Source organism: Podarcis liolepis (assembly GCF_965112155.1).
Source record: "Podarcis liolepis genome assembly, chromosome: 12".
Classification (NCBI taxonomy): domain Eukaryota; kingdom Metazoa; phylum Chordata; class Lepidosauria; order Squamata; family Lacertidae; genus Podarcis; species Podarcis liolepis.
Genome location: NC_139563.1, coordinates 42,742,561 through 42,767,803, shown reverse-complemented (window position 1 = coordinate 42,767,803; position 25,243 = coordinate 42,742,561). Strand labels below are relative to the sequence as shown.

Here is a 25,243-nt window from a genome sequence, read left to right as displayed (position 1 = left end):
ACTTTATATGTAACCTAAAAATGAACTTTTTTTCTGGCATTCTCCTTTTAGGAGTATCTAGCAGTATTTGCAAGATGCAGTCTCATGACGGTTTTTTCTAGAAGAAAAGAATCTTATCTTTTGTAGAGAAGACTGCATTCCACTCTAAGGGAAAAATGCTGGAAATAGAGGTAGTAATGAGGGGAAGAATCTGCATTTAATAATTTTAGTTATACTTAAGGCTTAGTTATTGTTTGTATGTGTGTATATATATATATATAGAGAGAGAGAGGTAGTAATGAAGGGAAGAATCTCTCTCTCTCTCTCTCTCTCTCTCTCTCTCTCTCTCTCTCCCCCCCCCTCTCTCTGTGTGTGTGTGTGTGTGTGTCTGTATATATATGTGTGTGTGTATATATCTATCTATTTATATCTGTATGTATCTATATGGCCCTCAATGTTTGCCCACCCTTGGCGTAGCCTCTATTTCTAGTGGGGTCTCCCTTATGTCACATTTTAGACTGTAAGCTCCTGAGAGCGAGGATTTGTTCTCTTAATACCGTCTAGAGAGTCATCCACTCACTAAATAAATGAAATATTCTGAGCATCTTAGCAGTTTCTATTGCAACATTATATGATACAAGCAGGAATATATATATAGAGTGGAATGCACTCTCTCTATATATATATATGGCATGACTTGTTTTTGAGAAACCTGTGCTGAGTCTTAGTAATCACAACATTCTTTTCTAAAAGCTCACAGACCGACTTTCTAATTATCTATTCTAGGACCTGGTATCTATGTCAGTAGTTACCTGTGTCTTCTTTCTCCCCCTTTTTGAAGATGGTAACAACGTTTGTCCACCTCCAGTCCACAGGGACCTTATCTATTATCGAGGAATACTCAAAGATTATAGACAGAGGTTCTGAGATTACATTTGCAAGCTTTTTTAGTACCCTTGGGTGCAGCTCATCAGGCCCTATTTATCAATATTGACTATTTTTCACTTACACCAAATTTGTGATGGGGGTATGTGGCCACCAGGCCCATTAGCAGTATGGGAGGAGGGACAGGGATGGCTTGTGCAGCCCTGCAACCTTTCAATGTTTATGGGTTGTCTTGAACCCACTTCATCCCCTTAAGGGCCTGATGCAAAGAGGTAGTTATTTGCGTAAATCTGCCCAATGAGTTTTTGGCTAAGCCGTGATTGGAACTGTAGATTTTGTGCCGCTTGGCTTTCAGGTTTTTTTGAGTATGATTCTTTCTCTTCCTCCCACTTGCCATTCAGAATCTTAAGTCTCTGCAATGCTACACTATTGCCAACTAATTCATAGGTTTTTGGAAGGAGAAATATCTACAGCTTAACTCTTTAAGAAATGTTGGAAGCCAGTAGTTAAATGGAAAACACTTTAATGCAGATTTAAGCTACAAAATCCATAATACGGAAATGCATTTAATGTTTAACTTGGCAGAAGTAAAAAGAGAGAAATATTACGTGCAACATAATGCCTTTTTAAGGTCATTATAAAAATGTGTCTGCTAAATGCACATCTTGAAAAAGAGGATATATTTGTGAAGCTTGTTTTCACTCCAAGTTTTTAATGTTTCCTTTGAATCATGGTAGTTTCCCTTCCCTGTTATAGAAGATGCACAGTCTGTTACTCAGTAACTCTTGTTTTCACATGCTAGACAAGCTTCCACAAAACTATTAAGTTGGACTATGGCAGGCAATTGAAAATGGGGTGTAAAACTGGTTTTCATTCCACTCAGGCTTTCTGGGCGACACGATGACTTGCCAAAAAACTTATACTAAAATATGCAGTTCCAGAAAATAACCCTGTGTTCTCTGTTGTTCCTAACCTTCTGAAGATGGTATGACAAGCAATTTTAATTTTTTTGGTCATAGTCATTTATAAAATGGAAACATAAATATGTAGATGTGATTATAGTGTTAAACTGGATGTCTGCTCTGTCTTTTTTAGGGTCACGATGAAGAAGCTGTTGTGGATACGGGCAAAATCAGCTCTACTATCAACACAAACTTTGAGAAAGAAGAACTAGAAAGTAAGTATATTTTTTCAGTCTCGTTAGGATTGTTATTTTTCCCCAAGTTCAAAAGTAAAACATGTTAGAATCCTAGTGCTGCACTTGTGTTATCTGGTTTGGCATGGTTGCATCAATGCCATTTGAAGTCATGCCTGGGATTTCCACCTAAGTTGTTAGTGTGCATTGCATCCAATATGCAAGATGAAGTCAGGTACAATTACCCTTTCTCCTTTCTAGCTCTATGCTTTGCCATCCTTTCTAGTGAAAGAGACAGGATTTGAGGTGCTCTGAGAACCTCAAGAGAGCACAACACCAAAAAAACCCCTCCTGCAATCATCTCCAGTTTGGAGTAGAATCAGGGGTCAGAGAGTATCCCTGCAGTTGTGCTGTGCTTGGGATGTGCTTGTTGAATGGTTTAAAGGGTATTAGGATAGCTACTGATTTAAGCTCTCTATGATTTGTAACTGGTTGTAGAAGAGAAACAAACTTATACAGGTAACCATGTAAATGAGAGTATGCTATACGTGCAGGAACAAATCTAATTAAGTGACTTGCACTGTGCAACAGTGAAAGCTGTCTACAAACTCAGGCACACACTTTACTAAGAACACTTCACACAAAGAACTTGAAGATGTTAGTTGGACAGAAGACAATGATGCCATTTTGTGAAGTGAGCAGTCATCTAGTATTTGCTTATGTTATGAAATTTGGCTCCTGGTGCATCCTTGAAAAACGATGGCTTGTGCCATCTGCTTTTTCCATGGCATAAGTCCAAACAAAGCTCCTTAAGAAGAGGGGGCTGCACTTGACTTTTACTTAGCTTCACTTAGGTTTTTCTTTGACAGGTGTAACCGTGTTTACATTTAATAGTTCTATTATCTCGGATATGTGATACTATAAACTGTGTTCTTAATAATAGTGGCAGACTTTTCAATCTGGATTTCTGCTCTTTGACAGCAAAATATTCTTCCGTTTCTCTGTGTATGTAGGTTTAACATGTTAGCATAATGGAGAAATCCTTGAACATGTGTAAGAAAATGCCAAAGCTAGATTTCAGTTTTAAACAAAAAATTGTTTCAAGTAGACTCCATTGAAGCTAGAGTGCTATGCTTCATAGTTAATGAGTTTACAAAAGAGGTATTATATATATCTGAATGAATAAAATCAAGAATTAAATTGTAATATTGAGTTGCCAGAGAAGGTAGAGGTTTTTTTATGAGACGATCCTTTGTTAGCGTAAGAATTTTCTGGGTGTTTTTTTTTTAAATATAAGATTTTATGTTGCATAGTACTAAGTTACAGGTATAATACAGTAATAATATAAAATTATTGGATAAAAAGTAGTGAATTGCTTTTTTTAAAGTGTATTCTGATGCTGTGCAAAAATCAGCTGATTTGGAATTGCCTTTAATGTATTTTGTTTATTTTCTACGTATCATACGTTTTCCAGGGTGTGGGGTCTGAGTATATACAGTAGAATAAGTAGTGAGCACCTTTTAAGAAATTTTAAAGTGACACCATTAATGACCTTAACTGGTAAATACCATTTGTGGATTTTGTCAACTAAGCTTGGATAAAGTCATGTCTAATTAAACCAAACAACTGTCTCTGGAGCTATGTATACTAAATTTAGTATCCTTCATTCTATTAATGCTGTTGAGTATTGGATTAAGCTAATTCAGTAACAAGCTTTGCTTGGTATTAGTATGGCACAGCCATTGTGGAAGTGGGGTTTCTGAAGGTCATTTAACAATTCATCTGTATCCTTTGGACTATAAGGATTTTTTTTGTATATGACGTGAGACCATGGAATTTAATGGAATTACTTAATATTTTTACATATGCATGATGTTCCTCTTCCCCTCCATCCCCCCCTCTCTCCCACATACTCAGAGACTATATTAGGCATCATATCTTCTTTGCAGTATGCCTCGGTGAAATATGGAAGTAGTTTTAAGTTTTTGATGAAGGGGATACTATGGTTAATTAGATGCTTTTAATTATTTCATTGTGCCACTACAAAGGGGTGAAGAGAGAACAGGCTGCATATACAGGCAAAAGGCTCATTTATATCTCAGTTCCTTAAACTTGAGTTAGGATTATCTAAATTCATCTGGAGCATGCCATTCTAGTAGACCTTTCCCCAAGTAGATTTATTTGTGAAGAATTCTTACACACACACACACACACACACACACACACAGCAGTTCCTCTACAGTGTTCCTGTGTAAATTTCTTACTTTTCAATGTCTATTTTCTTTCTCTTTGAACTGTGGGTGTGATCAAGTTTGCTTCCTGCTTAAATTGCAGTGAAGTTGAACATCCTGCGTTTGACTTAGAAGCCAGGTTTGATGTCAGACTGCTGGCCAGCTGCAGCTGGGAACAGGACTCTTTTTCTGACCTAGACTTAGTTAAAAAACACACGCCACAATTCAGTGAGGTGAGGCTTACAGCAAGTTCTAAATCACTTGCTTTGAAGTTGAGAAGAATACTGATTTTGACTGTGTTCCAACCGACACTGGTTTATTGATTGTGATAGACATGGACCATAGCACACATGGTCTTGACAATTTCATTACAGGCCAGTTGAGATGTTCGAGTTCAGTGCTGCTTTCCACTCCCTTCTTTATTATTTATTAAATTTCTATGTCGCACTTCACCCGAGCATCAGAGGGCGGTTTACAACATTCATAAACATAGTAACAAAAACAATACCCCCCCAGTTTCACTAGCTAAGAGCCTGTGAGAAAAGGAAAGTTTCTGAGGGTGCCAGGCGAGCCTCTCTGGGGAGGGCATTCCACAAGTGGGGAGCCACTGCAGTAAATGCCCTATCTCATATTGCTGCCCTCTGGACCTCTTGTGGAGGAGGTAAACAAAGAAGGGCCTCAAATTGTGATGACAGGGTCTGGATCAGTTTTTATGTGGAGAGGAGGTCCTTGATGAATTGTGCCTGAGCCAGCACTTTGAATTGGGCGTGGAAACTAATTGAAAGCTAGTGCAGTTGTGCCAGGATCGGTGTAATACACTCAAACTATATTGTTCTGGTGAGCAAGCTGGCTGCTGAATTCTGTACCCGCTGAAGTTTCCGAACTGACTTCAGAGGCAGCCCTACATATAACGCATTGCAGTAATCTAATCTAGGTGCTACTAGAGCATAGGCAATGGTAAGCTATTCCTGTCCAGATAGAGGTGCAGCTGGGCTACTAGCTGAAGCTGATGGAACTCACTCCCTGCCACTAAGGCCACCTGAGCCTCAAACTGATGTGGTTTTTTTCTTTAAAAATCTGCATGATTTTTTCCAGATATTCAGAATAGAAGGATGGGGCAAGGAGATCCTGTTTAATATTTCTCCATGTCATTTTGCAGCTGTGAGGCTACTTTTAGTTCAACAAAAACACTGTGGGGGAAAGGGAACATCTTATTGTATCTAGTTTGGGCCCAGTACTGTATTCAGATTTCAGTAATTGGAAATGTAAAAGCCTGCCTTTTCTGTCTAGAAAATGAAATTGTGGTAGCCTAAGATAGTAAAGAGATTACCAATTATCACATGATTTTTGTAGTATGTGATTTAAAAATAGTGTAATAAAAGGAATAAGTAGTGAACATCTACAAAAATTCTAAAACGACACCATTAATGACGTTATTGCTATGTGCTGTTTGGCAAACTACTGTGGATGTTGCAGCAGCAGCTTTCCTTTATCTATTGGTGGTTGGGCAAGGTGATGTTTGAAGTCCTTTACATATCTCATTATTCTGTACCAAATTCATTTTCTGAGCTGGTACAGTGGTGCCCTGCAAGACGAATGCCTCACAAGACGGAAAACCCGCTAGACGAAAGGGTTTTCCGTTTTTGAGCTGCTTCACAAGACGATTTTCCCTATGGGCTTGCTTTGCAAGACGAAAACGTCTTGCGAGTGTTCCGATTTTTTTCCGCTCCCCCCCTTTTTCTAAGCCGCTAATAACCTTTTAGCCGCTAATCCGCTAAGCCTTTAATAGCCGCTAAGTCTTTAATAGCCGCTAAACCGCTAATAGCGCTAATCCGCTAATAGGGTTGCTTCGCAAGACGAAAAAACCGCTAGACGAAGAGACTCGCGGAACGGATTAATTTCGTCTTGCGAGGCACCACTGTACATCCTTTAAGGAGTTCAAACTTTTTCTTGAAAGGGGTCTAGATGTTCAAAAATCAGTGAAGATGTTTTTATTTCTATCCTGATAATGAAAAAAGGAAAATCCATTTGTGCCAAATTGGGACTTCTCTGTTGCCTTCAAATTCTTGTAAATAGAACATTATTACAATGTTCCTCAAATAGCAGGATTGGCTCTTTGTCATCTTTTGGATAATTCATGTGTACTGTATAGTACAACAAGTGTCCCAATGCTAATTTAAAGCCAATTATGTTGTCTGTGGTTGTCTGATTGATATGCCTAATACGTTTCATAACATTTTTGGTTAAGGTCACAGAGCTGTTTATATTGGTGTGCACGTCCCCTTTGGAAAGCAGAGTCGACGACGTCATAGGCACCGTGGACATAAGCATCATAGAAGAAGAAAAGAAAAGGAAACTGACAAAGAAGATGGGCGAGAATCTCCATCCTATGGTAAAAAAAAAAGATAGTTCTTTCATTGTACTTTAAGCAGCAATATAGTAAAACCCAGTTTTTTGGTGATTTATTTTTAAGAAGAGTAGAATTGACAGAATGGAAGGGTTTTATGGGCATGTTCCAGAGAAATTACAATAGTTAGTTCTCTGTGTTTATACAATGTTCACAGAGCATATTGCCTCAGTATTATTCTTTATGAACTTTTTACGTCAAGAACTTGCACTCTGTTCTTGTGCTACATCAGATTCAGAACTTTTTTAATTGTTTTCTACTATAGAGCCTTGAAAATGGTGGGTTACGTGGCTGCTAACTTGATTTTTGTGTTAAAAACAAGAAATGTACATGACTACAGATAATGAAATGAATGTAAAGAGAGGAACAGAGGGAAACATTGCATAACATGAGTGTTGTAATGTTAAAGGAGGAAGTTGTATGATGGAGAGAGTCTGATATCCATAAGGAAGTAGTTCAGGAATTTGGATTTGTGAATTTCAATTTATTAATGCACTCAAAACTGTAGCAAGATTAAAGCCATATAACAAACTTAACCGAACATTCAGTATCATTCAGGAGAATATGCATTCTGCCTGGATTGTTCATATATGTTTTTGAAATAGTTAATATCCCTGGATCCCGCCCCCCCCCCACCTTGAGAAGGATCATGTCCAGTTTAATCCATGACCATTATTGTGACTATGATCATGGAAAGACATGGAGCTAAATGTATGTCCTTCCATTTAACATCCAAATGCATTTTGCTCCCTTTCATGCTCCCTTTGCCATTTTTGTTCAGTGGAAGGTTTTGCTAGAAGGTTAATAGGTTAGAAATGAGTTAATCAAAAATGAAAATGCAACAGTACTTGAGTATTTTGAGCCTTTAAAAAGACTCAAATCAAGTTTGGAAATCTTGGTACTGGAACAAGGGGCTTTATTTCATTCTCAAACCATCATAATCTCCTTTATCTGTTAAGGATTTTTGTCTGTCTTTCTATGCCAGTTATGATTTCTCTTTGTAAAGAAATCTGTGTAAAGATTAAGTACCATTTCAAATGTTCCTGTATTTACAAACATAGCAGTTATTCTTCTCTCTACAAATTCTGTATATTGCTAGTACACAAGCACAGTTTGCTCAAGACCATATAGTATCTTCACAGCAGATGTGTAGAATCATAGAATTGCAGAGCTAGAAGGGACCCCAAGGGTCATCCAGTCCAGCCCCTTGCAGTGTAAGAATCTCAGTCAAAGCGTATAAGGGGAAGAGAGGGCAGTGTGTGAAGAGAATCATGGTTTAATGTTAATGTGAGCCAGTTTAAAGAGTCTTACTTACATATGGCCAAGGGAAATAGATTATACATGTGCACCAGTGAGTCTTTGCCTCAGGTATGTTTGGCAATGGTTCATAAAACCTTTGTAAACCAGGGACTAGCACATGCCTGTGCACAAAAGGAGACCCTGATCATGGGATCCATTTGTGCAAGACAGATTCCAGGAGTGTGTATTGTATGGGCACTCTTTCATAAATGCTGCAGTCCGAGTGATCTCAGTGAGACCTAGCCATTGCAGAGTTTCTGCAAACAGTGCTCTGTTTTGTTTCAATTTAGCTGTATGTATTCATGTACATTCATTGCCCACTAAGAACCACTGGAATATGGGGAGCTAAAATCTAAATAATAGATGGTGTTATTTTTCTAGAAAGTTGGTGGTTAAAAAATAAGTTCTCTTCCACTTCCAGCATCAGTGGTTGTCTTTTTGTTTTTAGCAGTGTGGTGGTATAAGTAAGAGTCTGACAGTCTAAACCTTAAACTAAGATGTGCCCTTCACAATCTTATTTCCATCAAGACACACCATCCCAGAGGGTACAATTTATCCTGGGTACCGAGGATGATGATGAAGAACACATTCCCCACGATCTATTCACTGAAATGGATGAACTTTGCTTTAGAGAAGGAGAAGAATATGAATGGAAAGAAACTGCCAGGTAACCAATGAATATTCCTCTTCAAATTCTCTCCCTGATGATTACAACACAAAGAGACTTGGCCCTCCAGTTTACATTAAGACAAGTGGAAATCTGAAGTGCCTGATAAGTATTCCTTAACACCTAAGCATACTTCTCCTAGCTCTGCGGCTGTTGATACTACTGCTTATTTTTTTAAAAAAGATATTGCTCACTTTTATATAAGGGTGCTGCTGTCAGGTGGTAGGGCGGTTGATAAATGAAGGATAAATGAGGCTGTAATCCTGTACTCTTTTACCTGGGAGTACGTCCTAGTGAGTTTAGTATGGCTTACTTCTGAGTAGGAAAGAATACGATTGTACTGTAAATATTTTAATAAAAGCAAACACTTAAATTATAGAATGTATGGAAAGAAGATTCTGAGAAGCAGGGCCAAATGAGAGATTTTATGTATTCTTACTTAGTTCTTTTTGTTGTAAATTGCCCTGGGGCCTGTGCAATGAGCGGTATATCAATCATCTAAAGAAATACATAGATTGTAAACAGCAGAGTTTTAAAAAAATTAAAAATAGTTTTTATGAAGGTTTTTTGTGTTTAAATAGCAGTATTTTGAAAAATAATGACTTGTTAGTGTGCATGTAGCTCAGTGCATTTTCGTTTCAGATGGCTAAAATTTGAAGAAGATGTTGAAGATGGTGGTGATAGGTGGAGCAAACCTTATGTGGCTACCCTGTCTCTGCACAGTCTCTTTGAACTGAGAAGCTGTATCTTAAACGGGACAGTCATGTTGGATATGAGAGCCAGTACGCTGGATGAAATAGCAGGTTACAGCCAATTTTCCTTTAAGATTTTTTAAATTTTGCTTGTGTAGATCTAGTTCTAAAACAACAAAATAAAGCAGTTTTTCAGTTATTCTGTGTAAGAAAGAAACACAATAAAGGCAAAAAATACCTACCATTATACTTAAAGCTTGAAGTTAAAAGTCCTGCTGATTAACTGTGTTTCATTAGCAGATAAGGGCCATGCTAAAAGTTGTACTTGCTTTAAATTTCTGTAGCATAATGTCGTAACACAAAAAATTCATTTTATTGCGTGTGTTAGCATAAATCTTAACCAGAACCTCTCTGCGACTGGGGTAGATAACAAGATGGTTCCAGCCTGAGGGTTTATTGCAGGGCTTCAATGCTTATTCTGTCACTCTGCTACATATTTTGTTGGCAGCAATTTTAAGTTTTGGGATTAAATCTAAGCAAAAATGTGCCTCTTTCAGAAGAAATCTGGACATTTCCAAATAAGGACCACATTGTATACAGTATGATTGCATCTTGTGCACAATTCACTTGCGTTATTTCAACCTTGTGCGGTTGAAAGACAGCTGGTTGAAATTGCACAAATTAATTGCATGTATGGCGGAGAGCTTAAAAGCTCTTTTTGTGCTGGGTTTTGCTGGCATGGAAAGAGCTTTTAATGTCTCTTGCCTTGTATACTGGGCAAGTTCTGCTCAGCGCATGGACTCTGGGATGCTATCGTGAGATCTCGCAGGAGCTTTGCACTGTTTAGAAATGCTCGCTTTATAATCTTTAACCAGAATCATCATTTACAAAAGGAAGGTCTTACGGATTGCTCTTAATGCGGAATTTGACTTAAATCAGCTTCAGGAGGTCACTATTTTTGATTTAATCTTTTTCTCTCTATAGATATGGTATTGGATAACATGATAGCTTCTGGTCACCTGGATGAATCTATGAGAGACAATGTCAGAGAAGCTCTTCTGAAGAGGCACCATCATCAGAATGAAAAAAAATTCACTAATCGGATTCCCCTTGTCCGATCCTTTGCAGATATAGGCAAGAAACATTCTGACCCTCTCTTGCTTGAAAGAAATGGTGAGATAAGTCATGGCATTCAGTTTGTTTTAACTTTTAACAAATTTAATGCAGAGATGTGAGAAAAGTCAGCACACTTGAAGAAAACAAGTTCGTAATTCATTCCTGATATATAAGGAGTTGAGTAAACATTTGTCTGTAGGATTAGTGACTTTGCCTTCATGCCTTTTGATCTGTAAGAGTTGAGAACTGTGCTTACACCACTGAATATATGGATAGATGCTTGTGAAACCAAGGCTTATGAATATTGTGTCTTGTTTTATTATATACCTCCTCTATTTTCTGGCTCTTCCTGTTTTATGCCTATGCTACTGCATTTTATAATAAGTTCATTTTTCTTTTAGGAATAATCAATAAATGATATTTTGGTGAGGAAAACCACACTGCTTTTTATCTAAATGATTGCCTTGGTTTCTCCTGTCTGCTATTCTCTGTATGTGCATGTGTTTATATTTGCTTATAATATAGAATCATTATAGGATATTCTGATAGTGTGCTTTTTATTTACTGAGTGGCTCTCACATTTGGTGTTTCGTTTCTGTTGGTGTGGTTTCTGATGCTAAAAAAAAATAGAGTCACTGCTCAGGTAATTTCAGGTAATCAATGTGTATCTCATTTTATATTGCTATCTATACTCTTAATTAGAATTATCACATATTTGACTTTTCATGTATGTATATATCAAATTGCTGATTTTGATAAAACCTGCCTCTAAAGATATTGAGTTTGGTAGCTCCACAACAAACTGTTTCATTATTATTAGGAGCCTGTAATCAGTACAGAGTCTTTTTAGGCCCTGATCCTAGCATTTTTCTTCCATACCTTCCTGTGGTGATGTGTTTTTAAAGTAGGAAAAACAAAGGTTCACATACTGTTGACACCCTAGGTCAGGATAGTGACTGTGTTTTTATTTGGCATGTTGTACTTCAGGTATTGTACTTTCTTGTTTTTCCCAGAACTTGTTTTACAGAAGGTGCTTATATGTCTGCTTTAATATATATAGATTCCTTTATCATAAGCATAGCACTTAGATGTTTTGCTCAATTCTCTCAGGATCTTAAGCAGTCAGCAGTAATATATTTCTCCCTTCCTTCCTTACCTTGTAGATATGTGTACATATAAGCTGACTTTTTTAACATCAAAAATTCTGCTTAGCTCTTATGTTTTGCTTAAGTCTTATCTCACCTATGACTGAGTGATGTTTTGTGTTTTTAGAGTTTTGTTATATAAAATATGAATAACTTGTCTTCCTGCTGAACATTTTTTTTTATCACTTTATTTGTTTTACCTCAGGGGAAGGCCTTTCAGCCTCCCGCCACTCTTTACGAGCTGGTCTCTCTGCCTCAAATATTTCCCTGAGAGGAGAGAATCGCTTATCCCTTCTTCTCAATTACCTTCTTCCTGGATCTCCAGCCGTCTCAAGGAGCGCAACCCCTTTACCTACCCCACAAAGCACTCCACCTTCCAGTCCTAGGTGCGGTCACAAGGGAACCACAAATTTACCACCAGCTGAGCACCAGGGTGCTGAACTCCTAGTGTCTCCTTCTAGTGATGATATCCCTAAAGTAGTAATTCATCCACCTGAGGAGGATTTAGAAGCTCAGGAAAGCGAGGAGAAGACGACAGAGGATAATAGTGACATAATACCAGGCAACTATTTGAACTCAAATTGTCCATGTGTGGTGCTTTCTGCAGCTGAATCACGTCCACTGCAAAGTTTTTATCACACAGCTTGAGCAATCATGAGTTGTATATCAGTCTGTCACTCGTTTGCATGCTTCATTTCTTCTTGTGTGATATTTTCTTGTGTGATACTTTAGTCAGTATTACGAACTGGAGTTGACACTGAAATATTAACACAAGTATTAACACATTGAAAGCAATGAAATATCTGAGTATTTCTCCATACTTTTTATGTTCATAACCTAAAGGAATTCATTCAGCAAGTGCTTCTGCCTTTAAAAAATAAAGAAAGAAACAAGTGAGTTATACATTATAAACTTGAAACTAAGATACCAAATGGTGGCCTTTTACTACTTTTTAAACCTGGTAATTTATAGTAGGTGATGTATAGTTCAGCACCAGATGCCAGTTATCTTAAAAATTATGGTCTGTGCTTTGAAAACACAGTAACATGCTGTACCCAACTTGAAATTCCTACTTCAGGGTAATAAACCAGTTCTTTCCTGTTTAATTTGAAAAGGGCCATTTAACTGTAGCCAGCCCCCTTTTAGGAATTGTAACAAGAAGAAGCTTGTGCAACAGCTAAGGGGGCATTTAATTTTTCTGAATTAAATGGGTAAGAGCTGTCAGTTGCTAGTGTACTTGAACTCTAAACTCCATTGGTTACAGCAACACTTTATACCTGTAAGATTGATGTGGATGCCTTTTGCAGTCCTCAATGTTCTGGTCCTATTCACTTCCTGTGTGAGACCTCTTGCATCAGTCTCCTGTTCTGCACAGTAGCTTTTTGCATAGAGGTTGAGACTAGGAAGATTGACTACTCTAGCTAGGAGCTTAACATCTGATTATGTGTGTTGGTGTACAGCAAATTATTTTTTCAGGCTATTGTAGCAATCAGTTGTTTTAAGACCTGCGATGTAAATGTAAAGCACGTATATATTTAGGGTTAAATGCTCTGAAAATCTTCGAACTGCAAAGTCGAACGTACATTTTTTTATATTTACTTTTTACAGAAGTAGGTCCCCTGCAAATATGGACTAAACATATCTCTCTTTCTCTCTGACTCACGTTTTGTTGCAGTGCTGTGTAAAGTATGACGCAGCTTGAAGGTGCTTTGTAAGCCATATCCTGAAATTATTGCTTTTCTCTGAGGTTGTTTTATTCTATTGCTTTCCTTTGTTGCTCTGTTTCTTGGTTACTGTCATCTGGGGGCACTTTGATATATTAGAATACCGGTAATTTAAACTTTGAGCTTTCTGTTATCTCATGTGAGAAGATACGACCATTGTAGATTTTCATGGAATTGTGTCTTTCAGTAAATAGATAATCTGCTCTGCAGGTATTGGTACTGTCTGGGATCAGACAACACACTGCATAAAACAGCCCTAAGTTTTCCGAACTTGGATTCCACTAGAATAGGATGCAAGGGAAATAATGATAATTTAGTATGAAGTAGTGTAACTAAGAGCGGGCAAGCAATTGTCCTAGAGTACATTTGCTTGCCTGCTCTGCTACTGCAGAGAAAGCCTTCTCTTGCATTCCCAACTTACAGTGGTAGTGTCTTGCAGAAAACACCCTCCCACACACACACTCCAATTAAGTGGGAAGCCTTGTATTGGAGAAATGGGTACTTCAAGTTTCCTGGTCTAAACTAATTAGGGTTATAAAGAAAATAACCAGCATCTGGAATTGAGCTTGCAAACAGACTTGGAGCCAGTGAAGTTGATACAACAATGCAGTAATGCGATACCATTTACAAGAAAGAGCTTTGGTTGTTCCCACCATAGTGATGCTGCAGGGGTCCTAATCGACAACCTCCAGTGGTGTTTCTGTAGATGTTCAACATGTTGGGGACAAGTTGTTATTCTGTGGCTCACTGTAAGCTAGTGGCCGTGGAATTGAGCAGTACCCCTCAGATACCACCTTCTGAGACTTGTTTGCTAGAAAGGACCAGGAATAATGTAAAGCAGTGTCACCAGCCCAAGGAACATAAAAAGCCGCTGAGATGTTAAGCAGAACCAACAGGACCACACTTCTCTTGTTTAGTTTCTGGGCAATCCTGTTGGAGGGCGATAAGCACCATCACAGTTCCAGAGCAGAGTTGGAAGCAAGACTGAACCAGTTGAGCCAATTTCTTTTACATTTATTTATTTAATGTTCCTAATGTGGACTGTTTGTTTCTGCACAAAGAGGTGGTGTTTTTTTCAGTGGCTTATTGAATTCTGTGTTATATGCCAGCTCCGTGATTCTGTGATTTCTTGGTAGCCCCATCTGCATCTTGTCATGACTAGGCCAAGGTTCTTAAAAATGCAATTTTAAAACCATGTATTTCATAGAATGTTACATCAGAAGTAACATACTGTGTCTGCTGTCCAAAATGGTGAAACAACAATTCTAAAATAGTGTACAAGACTAGATGGTAGACAAAGCAGTGAAGTAGAAAAGAAAAAAAGTTGGCATCTTGTAAGAGTTTTAATTAGTAGTAGTAATTTTAATAATAGTAGAATGTGTATACCGCCCTTCAAAACTAATGCAAATCCGTTGATTTTAATAGGTCTGCTCTGAGTGTAATTTTGTTGGATACCACTCTGATATTTCTTTGAACTTTGTAACAGTTCTTCTTGCTATTAGTTTTTTCTTAAAACTGGTTTGCCACCTTGGGAGCAGATGAAACTGCAGTGTTAACTCCAAATAAAATTGGTTCCTCTTGTTCATGTGTAAAATTAATTCTTAGGATCATGAGTCACATCCTATTTAAAATATATTCTTGCTTTAGTATGTTGACTAATGGAAGAGAGATGTAATCTTGAGGCCAGTCTTGTAACAAGCTAGGTGTTTTGCTAGGTATTCTAAAGTATGTTTTTGTGGTTTTTCAGACTCATAGAAAGTATGACATCCTTCTGATGCACGATCCACACACAAAGCATTGGTGGTTAGACACACATTCTTATGTTCTCTTTTAAAAATAACACATTTTTGTTCTGGTGCATTTTGCAAAAGGCCATCATTTAGGCAACATCTAATTTCAACTTTTTAACAAGTGTTCATTGTTTTTCAGAAGAAAATAACTTGTTTGTGTGGCATTTTTGATACTAATGCACCTTTTGTTTATTAACTTCCACATTCGCTTTTAGAAAGCTGCCACTGTCATTGTGTAACTAAGTCTGTTTTCTACTGATGTAATTTTGAATGGCTCTGTATATTCTGCTTGTAGGACTTCTTGCATCACCACAATCTGCACCCGGTAATTTGGACATTGGAAAAAGTGGAGAACTTAAAAGCAGTGGAACAGGGGGAAGTAGAGAAAACAGCACTGTTGATTTCAGCAAGGTAAACTATGTCATTTAGAGAGTAGAAAGAGAGCTTTGTGAATTGTAAAGCTGTTTATTTATTCTGGGTTTAAGATCATTATTCGTATATTGTTAAAAGCAAAAATTCTAAGTGATTTTTTTTGTTTGCTTATTTGGAGTTACTTGTGACAGCTTTCCAACAGATCTGTAATGACTCCTAGAAAGAAATTAAGAATTATGAACATATTTCCATAATTTTCTGGACTGTAGGATTAGCAGCTGATATCTGTACATTACTTCCTATATAAATGACCAAGGAAATCTCCTACAGCCACAAACGATGGCCATGGTTTTAGTCATGGTTTCTAGTATGTCCCCTATTCCAAGCTGCATCTTATGCCAATACCCAGTTAATACCTGCACACGCTTTCTAGTGCTCCTGGATTGGCATGGCCTCTGCATCACCAGCTCATTTATTATTGGCCAGCTGCAGAAACAGGGTAGAGAACTTTTCCTGGAAATCTCTGGCTACATTTGGTGTGCTTAGAGATAGCAAGAGTCGTGCAGCCTTCTGGATGATTTTGTTTTCCAGCCACTATTCCCTTATGCCTTTTGTAGCAGGGTTGTACCCTACTTGGTCACAGTCCAGTTGCGGCAGTGGAAGCCTGATATGTGCCAGTGCTGCTAAAATCGACACTTTAGGACTGCTATCTTGCAGTGGAGGTTTTAATGCGGTGTATATTTTATTTCCTGGAAACAATATATGAGCCTACATTTCTGTTTGCTTGAAGCATTTAAGGCTCTATTCCTCCTCCTAGTTTTCTGTATTTAAACCTGCAGAGGGACAAGATTGCATCCGTTTGTTTTATATAATTCAGTTGAGCAATGTAATTACTAATTTAAAAGTTGTCTGTGAATGTGCATCTTGTGAATTAAATGTAAACGAAGTTAACTTACGTTTTAGTTAATCATGGCAGATGCCACTATTCCTGCTCCTCTATCACAGTTTTTATGTTTTTACTTGGCCTATTCTTCTCTGCACCTGCCTTGTCTCCTGTTGGGCAGGAGTCTGCCTCCTGGCACTGTAGTTGTGGCACACTTGGTGTGGGACTCAAGAGGCCAGCTGTAAGTTTTATTTCCTAGATAGCTGTGTAACTGGTGTCTTAGTTTCAGTGATCTTTGTGTATCTGTCTGTATGTGAACCAATAGTTCATGTGCTGTACAATATGGTGGTATTCTTCTGTAATTATATACACAGTTTGCATAATTAATTTATTAATAAACCTTATATATATATCAATAGATACTTCTTCAAAACTAGTTTTCCCCCTCAGGCTGATTTTATAAAATGAAAGAACTTTGTATATAACTGCAGTGACTTTTTAGTGCTATTTGTAGATACCAATAATAAAAACTGTTTTTTAAAAAAGTAGTTGTGTTTAAATATTTATACTAAAATATGCAACAATGTGTGCAGATTATAAATGTATTTCTGAAGCTTCTTCTGACACACATTTGTTCCTGTAGCAACACCATAGTGTTCTGTACACAACAGAGTCACATACCATTAATCCTAGTTTTAGAAACACTTAGCATTAATCAACTGTAAACTAAGTAGCTATTTTTAATCCTTGTAAATAGGTAGATATGAATTTTATGAGGAAGATTCCCATAGGTGCAGAGGCATCAAATGTGTTGGTGGGAGAAGTGGATTTTTTGGAGAGACCAATTATTGCTTTTGTGAGGCTGGCCCCCGCTGTACTTCTCTCAGGCCTTACAGAAGTTCCTGTTCCTACCCGGTAAGGAAAATCTTACATATAATAAAGCTGGAATTTTGTATTTGTATAATACGGTTTTGACTCTAAGCTTTTCAGGCAGAAATTCTTAACTGAGAAATACTTCCTTTGCTGCCACCTCCTTGTTGTTGTTTTTTACTTTGTGCATTGGTGTGAAATATTGTAGGTACATTTTATTTCATTTTTAAAAAATAAATGGAAATGGTAATCTGCTGCCACTAACTGAGGTAGACACTGGGCAGTCTTCCAGTTCCATATTTATGCTTTCTCACAGCACCTGACATATCTTCACTGATCACTGATGCTAAAAAATTCAGCTTATCGTAGTTCTGATTTCTTGTAGTCTGTTTCATTCTTCCACAGATTCCTTTTTCTTTTGCTGGGTCCAGCAGGCAAAGCGCCCCAATACCATGAGATTGGTCGATCAATAGCAACACTTATGACAGATGACGTGAGTACTAGGCATCCTGTATCTGTTCAAAGTATTCACTTAAAAATCTGAATGAGATCTTCATTCAAGTAGAACTTGGCATGGCTAATGATTATATGGTGATTGAAGGAAATAGCTATGGAACGAGTATGTTTACCATAAGCATGAATTTATGAATGCTGCAGTGAAATGTGTCATGTTGCATTTTTGATAAATTCCTAAAGCTGTGTGTGTGAAATAATTACTAAATGAAAGCACCACTTTTGTGAAATCTGACAGCTATATACATCTCATAGTAATGCTCTTAGATTTTTCACTGTTCCTTCCTCCTTGCGTGGTACAATCCTATGCATGTCAGCTACAATAGGACATATTTCCATGTAAGTGTGTATAGGACTATAGTCCTTGTGAACTTTCCTTTCCTTGCTACTCTGAAACTTTGAGAGATGTTTGCTATGTTTAAATATCAATATTATAGGCTTGAAATGTCATTGTCCATGCAAACAGGTGTATGTGTACATAAGCGCACACACATAACTTGTGTCTTGAGCATGCATTTGAATGCTGATCATAGATATATTTGCATGTAGAATTGAGTATAGAAGCAAGTTATTTATTTGAGCCTTTTAAAATAATAACTGTGATGCCTTTCCAGCCTCTTAGAGAAGAGTTTCACCATGTCAGGAAATCAAATATAAGTGTGTATATATTTTATAAAGGTTTTCCATGATGTTGCTTATAAAGCTAAAGACCGAAATGATCTGCTCTCTGGAATCGATGAATTTTTAGATCAAGTAACAGTTCTGCCTCCAGGAGAGTGGGATCCATCTATTCGAATTGAGCCACCCAAAAGTGTTCCTTCTCAGGTAAGAACTTTTCTAGTGAAGGGCACCTTAAAAGAGTGTAGTGGTGTGACAGGACATAGGTGGGATATGCAAGCAGCTAAAAAAATGTCAAAACTGCATGAGGTACACACAGAATGAAAAAGTGCTGGTTGAAACTGAAAACCACTTCACGGAACTGCTAACCCTTTTGAGAGAGGTGGCTAAATGTTGGCTCCTAACTTTGAAGGAAAACAGGCTATGTTCAGTATCTGAACGCTGCAAAGTGTGTTTGATTACCCTGAGCTCATGATACAGGATGGATAAAACAGTGAATTGAATGTGTCTAGTTGCTTTGATGAAACGAATTCTGCAAATAGTATTTTTTAAAAAACTAAATGGTTTCTGTGTACAGAATTTCTCCCTAGATAATGCCATGCTAATCAGCTGTTCTGATGCAAAAATCATCATTACTTAGAATGAAGGAAAAAGTTTGGTTTTTTCCTCTTGTGAACTTATCTCCTTGCATAGTTAATGATAGCTAAAGTTTTTAATAATCAAAAGATTTTTCTCTCAGAGCCATGTTAAGTGTTGCAGAATAATTTCTCAGTGAATAATTAACGCTGCTTTTTGAAAAATACTTTTTGAGTTTGGCAGGAAAATAGCATCACATGCTCAATGTGTAGGCCTTTCCTTAGGTGCGAGGGAGAGAGCTTGAAATTGTGCTTGCTATTGTGGTCTGACCTTAATGCAATCTTTTCATGCATTTCCTTGATACAGGAAAAACGGAAGATACCTAAATTTCCAAATGGAGCTGCTTCTCCTGGAGAGTCTCTTGAAGAAGGCCATGCTGGACCTGAACTACAGAGGACTGGAAGGTGTGTGGTGTTTGCTTAAATTCTAGCAATATTAAAGAAGTAGAAATCTAAATCCTTACTGCTTTAGAGACTTGCAGAATATACATTTCACAATGTTTAGTTTCCACCTAATACGTTGGCCTGTTTTAGGCACTTAATACTATGGCAGTATACTTCAGTATGCTTCGGGGAAGAATAGAGAATGTGTCGATGCCTTACCCAAATTTATTTTCAAACTGAAACAGTGCTCAAAGTCTTATGTTTGCCATAGATATGGTTTAAAACCAAAAGTTGTATATAGTGGGCTAGATAGTCAAAACATTTTGTAAAGAAAAACCACAGTGATTTCCTGGACATGGAAACATTAGTGATGTCCCCTATCGTCCCTCTTGGCAGAATTCACAGAAAGGAAAAACTTTCTGAGATAGAAGAAGCCATTTTCAAAGAAAATTCTCTTTGCCAATTTGAAATTTCTCTTCGCTAAAAAACAACTGTTGAATATGTATCTGACTACAGATTTACAAATCAGTAAGCTTTATCAAATATAGTTAATGGCTATGAAAAATGAAAGATTTAAGGCGTTTAGATGGCTTTTCACAAAAGTTGTTCACCTTAAACAATTTGAATAACTTTTTTGAGGAACATTATTGAAATGCACAAAAATGATAGCATACTGTACTTTTATTTTTTAATTTAATTACACTCTGTGAGTATAAAAATGTACATAGACACATTTCTTGTGTAATAGTTATTTTAATGGAGATTCAAATGGCTTTCTTTCTAAGAATATTTTTCTGCGACCAAGTTAATTATTCCCAATATATTTTGAATCCGGTATACCAGTGCTATCAAATGTTTGACGCTCATTTCCATTTTCCTTATATATTTTGAGATTTCTCTTGATAGTTTCTGCTGCAGTATAGAACCCCTGCCATTTATTTAGTTGCCCAGAGCTGTATATATTCCACAATTGAGTGCAACCTGGGTATAAGCACAGAACATGGTACTGGCAGCAGAATTTGTCACCCTGAGAACATTCAGTTTTTCATTAAAAATAAGTTTTGGATCTTTAACATTTCAAAGAGAGGCTGAAAAGTGAATGTGTCCTGCATGGTAAAATGTCACAATTCAGAGATGAGACTGAGAGTTATTTCCAAGGGCCAACTGATGGTTTTAAAGATGTATGGGGAAAAAACTGAAGTGCAGAATTTTGAGTTCTTTAGTGCAGTGTATGCACACTTCTGATATTACTGTCTTCTGTATATTTTTGCATTTCTTAATATTATTGTAAGCTGCCTTGATCATTTTCATAGCACTGCTAGGACAATTTGTAAATCCTTTAAGGAATAAATGCAAAACACTTTGAACTGAGACTAACACAAATCTGAAATATTTTGTTCTGTTGCATCTACTCCCATCTGTTAACAAGAGCATTAATGACCACTTTTGTGGGAATTACAGACCATGCACATGGAGTTTTAAAATATCCACAAAGCTGTGGGCTGCATCAAATTATGTAAAAATATTTTTGCTAAAAAAAATTAAGAGGGGTAGCTGGTCCATAAGAGCAAATGCAGGGAAACAGAAGTCCTACAGATTTTCAGCAGAAGTTAGATGTAAAATATCTTGATCAATGTTACATTCAGGTAGGGATACTGAACATTTTCCAAGCTTTTTTCAATGTCTAGCCCATTATACACAAATTATCTGCCAGCATTAAAAACAGAATATCAACTAAGTTTACTTTAGGTACTGAAAATGAGTAGATTAAAATGGTACATTTGCAGTTTGTAATTGTCAGTAGGTTTGGAATATATGAAATAAGGCTACTTTGTGCTAAAAAAATCTGCACTGTCAGTCTTGTGTATCCCATAGTTTTAAGCGTTCTGGAGTCCTTTAGTGTACAGTTTGACGAGTTTCATCTCACCTATTTAGGCTTTTTGGTGGTTTGATACTTGACATCAAAAGGAAAGCACCTTTTTTCTTGAGTGACTTCAAGGATGCATTAAGTCTGCAGTGCCTGGCCTCGATTCTTTTCCTATACTGTGCCTGTATGTCTCCTGTAATCACTTTTGGAGGGCTCCTTGGAGAAGCTACAGAAGGCAGAATAGTGAGTACAAAGAATGGTAGTAGCCAGGCGTTTAGATTTTCAGAGGCAAGTGACTGTGTTCATTTGTCTCCTTTATTCCTACCTTTATTTGAAGACCTTTAGCCACAGCATTTGATTAGCCTTGCCCCCTATTAAATGTTCCTCAAATATTAACTGGAAAACATGGATAAAAATGTGTGTATGAACAGGAGAAGACGCACAGTTAAGGTAAAAATTACTCTGTCTTGATGAATAGTTTCATGGATTGGAAAACAGCTTGCATTGTCTTTATTTTAAAGAGGCCTTAAACTGGCTGTGGAAAGGCTATTGGATCACCCGACTTTGGACCCACCTTGATTTTCTGCTCAAGGCTGATGTTTCGGATAGCTTGGTTGTTTTATTGGGTAGTAGACCAATAAAAAGAATGCCTTTTTAAAAAAAGGTTTTGGAAAGAGAAATGTAGAACTAAGTACTCTGAGCTATCCTAAATGTCGCACACGTGTGGGATAAAATCTAGATGGGCACTTTTGTTAGAGAAAACTGTTTCAGGGAGGAATTGTTTGGAGCAGAAAAGTGGTGAAAAGGTGCTTAACCTTATCTCTGTCCACCACTCTTTGCTGCAACTATGCCCAACCAACTTGGCCACTTTCTCCCCCCTGGGTCCCAGATGCATTTCCCTGCCTGGTGGGGGCAGGTGGGGCACTATGGGGTTGCAGTGGAAAAGTAATGTAAAGGGAAAGGGTGAAACACCTTTCATCAGACCTTCTCTACTCCAATCATCACTCCTGAAGCTGCTTTCCTCTATAAGAATTTGTTGATGTTTAAATACATATATATGTGTGTAAAATGTTTGGTCTTCTTGAAAATAACTGCCCCACTTTATTTGCAGTTGTACAAATTAACTAAATTCTTAATTGTTTTTGGCATTGAATTTTTTGTGACCTTAACCATCCTGTTTTTACTGATGATGATTTAGAATGTATAGGCCATTATAACAGCTGATCTAATGGAGGTTAAAATGAATGGAACACTTAAAAACTGTTTTCACGTAAATATTTCATTGTAAATCTGCCTTCACAGTATAAATGTCTGTAATTTTGAAATTTGTTTTTATATGTATTGAAAATGTTGGTATTGCTTTCCATAACAGGTATTCACATTTTCATACAGTACTAATGCTTCCCCTTTGTTAGACTTGACTTAGTTTTTTTTACATAACTTGAACATTTATATATATTTCTTCTACATTACTGTGGCCCTTTCAAAAACAAAACAAAACAAAAAGCTCCCTGCTGTATTTGCTTGTGGACAATCCACTTTTAGTAACATGGAATAATGAGGTGTAGTAACTGCTAGAAAAGGCTTATAGCATTGGCTCTGAAATACTAGTTAAGCATGTTCTCAAGCAGCTGGTTTAAAAAATATGTACCTCCTGCATGTAAATTGAAAAATGCCTTCTTTCTTTTAGCTGTCTGGGATTGTTTGCTGCCTTCAGTTGCTTGGTGTGCATCAGTGAATATATTAAATTAGCTACTGCACACATGTGTTCAAGCACAGTAACTGACTTGTAAGGTACACACTTGTGTTCACACCACTTCCCCACATCTCCAGAGGCTGTCACTTCCACAGTGCTCCCGCTGTTGCCATCCTGCCTAGAGAAACCAAGGTTAATGCATTGATCAACCCAAGACTAGGTTATGGTTAACATCTGAAGGATTAGATTGATCTTGTGCTACATTAAGTGGTAAACAATGAACTTTGCTGGTTGTGGGCCTGCTTTTTAATTTTCTTCTATAACTCATTCATAACAAAAATGTTCTCAGTTACCTTACATTTATTCAAGATACCATTCCATATATCATTTTCAGATGGTTCAGTTTTGAGCTGTTTTGGCGTATCTCTCCTGTTGAGTTTTAGGTTCTCTTAACGTTAATGGCTTTTAGTGCACTCTTTAGCCCCCTTCAGATGTTTAAAGTGAGCATGTTTAGGAGAGATTGGGGTCACACACGTTAGCTAACAGTGGCTGATGCAGCAGCGTTGGTGGGCTCCTGTTGGTCTCCCATGTTCCCAACACCATGGGGCACTGTTGCTTACTGGGAGGGGTTGGGGGAACTCTGTGATGCAGCAGGTGGCAGTGGAGATAATCTGATACTCCACCACTCATTGCACCATGCTGAGCTCTCTGCACCTTGCCCCTCCCCATCTTGGTAATTGGCAGTGACTCATGGAGTTGGAAACCTGGGAGAGCAAGAGGGACGGTCCACTCCTGCTGCTGCCAGCCAATGTGTGTGGTCCGCGGGGGCACAAAGTGCTCTAAAACAAACAAATAAACAGCAACAACAATTGTTGTTATTATTTTATTATTTGTACCCTGCCCATCTGACTGGGTTGCCATCAATGCTAAGGAAACTCTCCTCATTTGCTGCTACTGCCATTAGCCACAAAAGGCCTAGGGCCAGTGTATTGTGTTTGCCCCATAATTACCTTAAATAGTTTTGAACATCTTGCAATTAATTACGTAAAGGAAAAATAGTGTTGCCTCCCCCATACATTTTTAGATTAGTTTGTCTTAAAGTACCAAAATTAATCTTGTCATTTCCTGTAAATGGGTAACATCACAAAGGGTGCCGTATTGGAAAACTTGTATAGCCAGACAATTACAGTATGTTGTAATTGAGAAAATGCATTACCAGGTGGGATGATGACTTTCTTCTCCATTTATTTTTTGTGCCCATGTTTTCCCCCCATTTATGTTTAATCATCATTGCTGAGTTGCATTCATTCATTGTTGTGTCATGAGAGTTCGAATATAGTAGAGCACATCGTATTCAATTTGGGTACAGGTTTGTTGCAACATTCTTTATACAGGAGAAGACCCTTTATTTATCCTTTTCCTCCCGAATTTGTGTGCTATATTTGTTGACATGTGCCTTTCTTCCTTAGCATGCCAAATGAGTAACTTATTCCCCTTGTTTTTGGATAGTTTTACTACTTTTAAGCACCTCGAATTCTGGCCATGATACTGCTAAGTGACATTTCTAGTTTAAAACTGTATTACAGCCGATAATGGTTATAATGCTTTCATCGTTCTTGCTGCTGTTTATAAATCAATGTGCATACAGCTGAATTGTTGAATCTTATGTTCTGGGAATCACATGTTTCTTTCCTTCCCTCAGAGTGCAATAGAATCTTTATTTGGAGCATCATTAACTGGGATTGCCTATTCACTATTTGCTGGGCAACCTCTGACAATATTGGGGAGCACTGGACCTGTCCTAGTATTTGAGAAAATATTATTTAAATTCTGCAAGTAAGTGAACTTTTATTCACAAGATATAGGTGCATTGCATTTTTTTTCTTGAAAGATTATTTTTATATGTTTGAAGCTTGAAGGTGAAAGTATGTATGGTGACACCTAGCAATGTTTACTTCTGAAATTAGATATCTGAATGGTAGCCAGAAACCATTATGCTATGTTCAGTGTTGCCGCATCAGAGGAATCTGAAGTTGACACTAAAGGCAGATAGAATGACCTTTCTGGAATCAGATGCTAAAGCCTTCTCACTAATTACATTTTTGATTCTTTAGACATGAAGTTATAAATGAATGACATTTTATCACCAAAACCTCAAGGTACAAGAATACACTTTAAAAGAGCACACAAAATTATAATTGAAAAACCATGATAGCACAAATAGAGCAAATAATACTGAAATAGTAAAAACAAGAGAGTCTTGTGCCACCTTAAAGGCTAACACATTCATTATGGCATAAGCATTAATAGATGGAGACAGATCGAAACCCAGAAT

General features: G+C 37.4%; 1 protein-coding gene across 16 annotated transcripts in view; it reads left to right on the top strand.

Moving 5' to 3' along the window:
- The window catches only part of LOC310689814 (sodium bicarbonate cotransporter 3-like), a gene marked incomplete at its 3' end in the record, with an annotated part of 50,410 nt that extends 25,662 nt beyond the window's left edge, over window positions 1-24,748 (top strand). For 4 of the 16 annotated variants that reach the window (XM_083467984.1, XM_083467975.1, XM_083467979.1 and 1 more), the window contains 14 exons: window positions 1,960-2,041; window positions 6,479-6,622; window positions 8,465-8,603; window positions 9,246-9,406; window positions 10,280-10,468; window positions 11,762-12,118; window positions 15,366-15,481; window positions 16,507-16,566; window positions 17,083-17,240; window positions 17,601-17,688; window positions 18,387-18,533; window positions 19,269-19,366; window positions 21,281-21,455; window positions 24,611-24,748. In XM_083467984.1, coding sequence (XP_083324110.1) covers window positions 1,960-2,041; window positions 6,479-6,622; window positions 8,465-8,603; window positions 9,246-9,406; window positions 10,280-10,468; window positions 11,762-12,118; window positions 15,366-15,481; window positions 16,507-16,566; window positions 17,083-17,240; window positions 17,601-17,688; window positions 18,387-18,533; window positions 19,269-19,366; window positions 21,281-21,455; window positions 24,611-24,748 — 2,052 coding nt within the window. Of the gene's footprint in view, window positions 1-51; window positions 171-1,959; window positions 2,042-6,478; window positions 6,623-8,464; window positions 8,604-9,245; window positions 9,407-10,279; window positions 10,469-11,761; window positions 12,119-15,365; window positions 15,482-16,506; window positions 16,567-17,082; window positions 17,241-17,600; window positions 17,689-18,386; window positions 18,534-19,268; window positions 19,367-21,280; window positions 21,456-24,610 lie in introns of all 16 variants that reach the window. The other 12 variants (XM_083467981.1, XM_083467980.1, XM_083467988.1 and 9 more) reach the window with 8 other exon arrangements.
- Between the last annotated feature and the right edge of the window lie 495 nt (window positions 24,749-25,243).